The 4,113-nt window shown below is 36.9% G+C and overlaps 1 protein-coding gene across 1 annotated transcript in view; it reads right to left on the bottom strand.

The window, feature by feature from the left end:
* The window catches only part of ARL6IP6 (ADP ribosylation factor like GTPase 6 interacting protein 6), a gene marked incomplete at its 5' end in the record, with an annotated part of 19,875 nt that overhangs the window by 13,156 nt on the left and 2,606 nt on the right, over positions 1–4,113 (bottom strand). The window contains one exon of the mRNA XM_025205189.1: positions 2,873–2,914. Within this exon, the coding sequence (XP_025060974.1) occupies positions 2,873–2,914 (42 nt within the window). The remainder of the gene's footprint in view (positions 1–2,872; positions 2,915–4,113) is intronic.

Here is a 4,113-nt window from a genome sequence, read left to right as displayed (position 1 = left end):
CCCAGCCACTACCAGGCTCTGCCTGCGAAATGGTGGGCAGCTGCCCCAAATTCAGTAGGTTCCAAGTCATATAATCTTACAGAAATTGTGTACAAGCAAGTTATCAAGAAATGACTTCCTCCCAGAAAAAGAGAGAGACTGTTTAGATGACAATCAATCTGAGCTTCTGCAGTTATTTATTCTTTAGTTTTTAAAACAATTTCATCAAGTTTGGTTTTATATTAACTGGATTATAACCTATACTTTTCTAAAAATGTTTTACGAAATCCTGATCAATTTGTTCTTCAGTCTGCAAAATTTTCCCCAGACATAAATAGATCATCAACAAATTATCTCTTTTCTGACTACTACTAACGCTCTCGATAAAACATGTAGCTCCAGCATCTTGACAGTTTTAAGAGCTTTGCTCTGGTCATTCTGTTCTTATGCTTTCATCTTTAGTTTCATTCATGTCTTAAACCATATTTCAGCCAAGCTTCAAAGCTCTTGTGTATGATGTATGGAAAATAGAAGTGAAAAAAGGTAAAATAACTTTAAAATATTTTTCTTTCTACTTTTACTTCTTACTTCTGGACTTCAAAGCTCTAATTATTGAGCTTTAAGTACTATTAAAGCATGTATTATTAGTTCTTTGCTTTTTAAATACTGGTCTTTCGACTGAAGGGATTTTTCTACAACACTGACCCACTCTATTTCCTTGCAACATCAAGATGCATTTTTAAACTAGTATTACAATGATTGTGAAATGGAGATGGTAAAATTTAATTTATTTTTATAGGCTGGTCATACATCCAAGAAATTAAAGACTGTGCAAAGAAATAAGTGGACTATCCAATTCTAAGGGGGAAAAGGTTTATTTTATTCTTTTTTTCCATTTTGCCATGCTTTTTGTACTGAATTTCCCCTCAGCTTTTTCATCTGATATATTTCATGCTATTCTTATCTCAATGCTTATATGCTAGCTGCTACAATTCCTCACAATGATAATAGTATTAACTACAGAACAACTAGCTTCAACTAGCTACTTCAAAAAGGATGTGGAGAAGCTTGAGAGAGTCCAGAGAAGAGCCACACGCATGATCAGAGGTCAGGGAAGCAGACCCTACGATGACAGGCTGAGAGCCCTGGGGCTCTTTAGCCTGGAAAAGCGCAGGCTCAGGGGTGATCTGATGGCCACCTACAAGTTTATCAGGGGTGACCACCAGCATCTGGGGGAACGTTTGTTCACCAGAGCGCCCCAAGGGATGACGAGGTCGAATGGTCATAAACTACTTCAAGATCGTTTCAGGCTGGACATAAGGAAGAACTTCTTTACTATCCGAGCCCCCAAGGTCTGGAACAGCCTGCCACCGGAGGTGGTTCAAGCGCCTTCATTGAACACCTTCAAGATGAAACTGGATGCTTATCTTGCTGGGATCCTATGACCCCAGCTGACTTCCTGCCCTTTGGGCGGGGGGCTGGACTCGATGATCTTCCGAGGTCCCTTCCAGCCCTGATGTCTATGAAATCTAGCTCCAAGGAACAAAAGCCTCTGCTAATTTCAAACCAGCTCATATGTTAGCAGCCAACCTGTGACACCTTGATTCTGATTTTTCCAAAGATAACAAGTGCCCATAGATTCAACCCACTTCATTCTGAGCAATGGATGCTCTGGACCTGTAAAAACAGGACTCTATGAATCTCAAGTTAGGCACTTAAAGTCTGAGACAGACTCTTCTGGAAAAACACACAAAAGATAATATAGCTGCTTATACTCAGGGGGAAAAATAATACCCTCTTTTCAGCACCATTTTTGTTCTACTTCAGTTAGCCATCTCAGATCTCATTCATTAGAATCTTAAAACTAAACTGATGTATACACTGGATAGAAACAAATTCAAAATTGCTCTTGGCGTGGCACTTTCCATACTGCCTGGAAGTACAAGTGAAGTGACCATGGCATTATATTTGGTATTCTTGGCCCCTCACCACCTTCACTATAACGCACAAGAAACGGGTATTTGGACTACATAATTGTGCCCCTTAACTTCTAGATTAGTAGCTACTGGCAAACCTAAACAGACTCTTCATATTCTTGAATACAAAATGAAAATACACACCCAATGAAATTCCAAATTAAAAAAAAAAGCACAGTACAGGGAAAAGATGAGGATTATCCCTCCACAGAAATAAGACTGGAGTTAGAGAATGGGACCTGCCCTCTAATCACAGCATAGCTCCAATGCAGTTTTTCACACTATTTTAAATTTTCAAAGATGGACTCTTAAACAAGTTGGGGGTTTTTTGGTTTTGTGGGGTTTTTAGAAATAGAGTTAGTGCTAGTTTGTTCTCAAATCCAATCTAAAATGTAAAATACATCATTTTACATTTTTAAATGGCATGTCATATCATGTCCTGCTTGGTGCAGGAGGCTGGACCCAGTGATCTTCTGAGGTCTCCCAGCTTTACAGTCTATGAATCTATGAATCTTAAGTAATTCTTCACCGATACCAAAAAATATTTTGCAACAAACAAAATACATGCTTTCATTCGTTTCTTTATAGCATACAGAGAAAACTTAAAAAGTCAGAACTTCAGAACCTACTATTTTAACTAATATGAAATAGTAAATAAGGAGCTGCTATTTAAATTATCACAGTTAAGCTGATCTAGCAATAGCCGATAACATATTATCAGAAGATACAAAATATATATAACAAATTGGGACAGAATCAAGAAACTCTAAATTAGGTTTAAAAAATAGGAGGTGGGGTTTCCAACTACCCATCCTGAATTTGATTACTGAATGCCAAGTGAACATACCCTACAGCTCCACAGAATATATACTTCATACGGTTGAGGTAGGAAAGCTATTTTGCGTGCAAGCACTCACCCTGCTGGCCAGATTACCAAATGCATAGCTTTTCTGCCATCTCTGAAACAACATATTAAACAGTAACTATCTAAGTGAATGTAAAGTGCCCCCTGCTATCCTGAAATTAGCTATGATGCTTATATAAATTAACTATAACTATACTCCTGAGTATAATCTAAAAACCTTAAATCACACTCACAGTTAGTAATACTTTTACTACCTTAAAATTATTTACTTAATAAATATGCAAGCAAGCAGTTTAAATATTCCTTATCCCAATCTACATTTAAAGGCACAGATATAACTTCCCCCCCCACAAAAAAAAGAATATAACACCTATTATTTCATACAAACACAATTAGATTAATGTTTTTAAAAAGTGGAAAAGCGAGGGTACTTTCAATCTAACACCAATCTAAAAAATATTTTCCTGGTGTATTGTTTTACAGGCTGGTTAGTATTTTAGAAACCATAACAAGCATTTTATGACGAGGGTGTCTGATTTAAGGATATTTGGATATTAGAAAAAATTAAACACCTAAGCATCCCAATAATATAGACTTATGTGCCATCTTTGAATTATGAAAAATGTATCCCAATATATTTCCTATGATTACCAAAGCCAGAAGGTAGGGCAGGGAGGCAACTTAAGAGACTTACAAGTCTAAGGCAATGGTTCTCAGCCTTTTTAGGGCTTGGGGCACCCCTTGGAATACAGTTCCAAGTTTTCCCTCGTTCTTTGACTACAGAAAAATAGTACAGCATTTTTTTCTGTTACAAAAATCTGAGACACAAAATCCTCGTGAATACTTAATGTCAAAAAGAAAAATGTTAAGTATAATATGTAGGGCAAATTTAAAGAAGAAAACATGTTATAATTGTTTGGCGTTACAGCTACTATATTCAATTTAAAATGGCTAACCAATAGACAAGGAAACAGAAATGAGTACAGCCTGAAGTAGTTCTGACAGATGACCATTTCTAGCAAGGTTCACTTAGTCACCCAGCAGCACAAGCTTAACTGGCTTTTTTTTTTGGTTTAGCTATTAAATGTTTGTCTTCACATTATTAGGGTAATGTAATAGAAGAATAATGAAGCTTTACACCATACCTACTAGAGGTGCATGGATACATCAGTTCATATTGTATCGGCACAGATAAAAGGAAAAATGACATTAACAGCAATAGTCTTTTTCTGGCTGAAGTGGCCGATAATGTTACTAATAAATGCCACGTGCATGAGCGCAGCTGCAGCAGGA

This window comes from Alligator sinensis, unplaced genomic scaffold, assembly GCF_000455745.1.
Source record: "Alligator sinensis unplaced genomic scaffold, ASM45574v1 scaffold61_2, whole genome shotgun sequence".
NCBI classification, from domain to species: Eukaryota; Metazoa; Chordata; order Crocodylia; family Alligatoridae; genus Alligator; species Alligator sinensis.
Note: the sequence above shows the minus strand (reverse complement) of the source record. Positions and strands in the feature narration are given on the sequence as shown.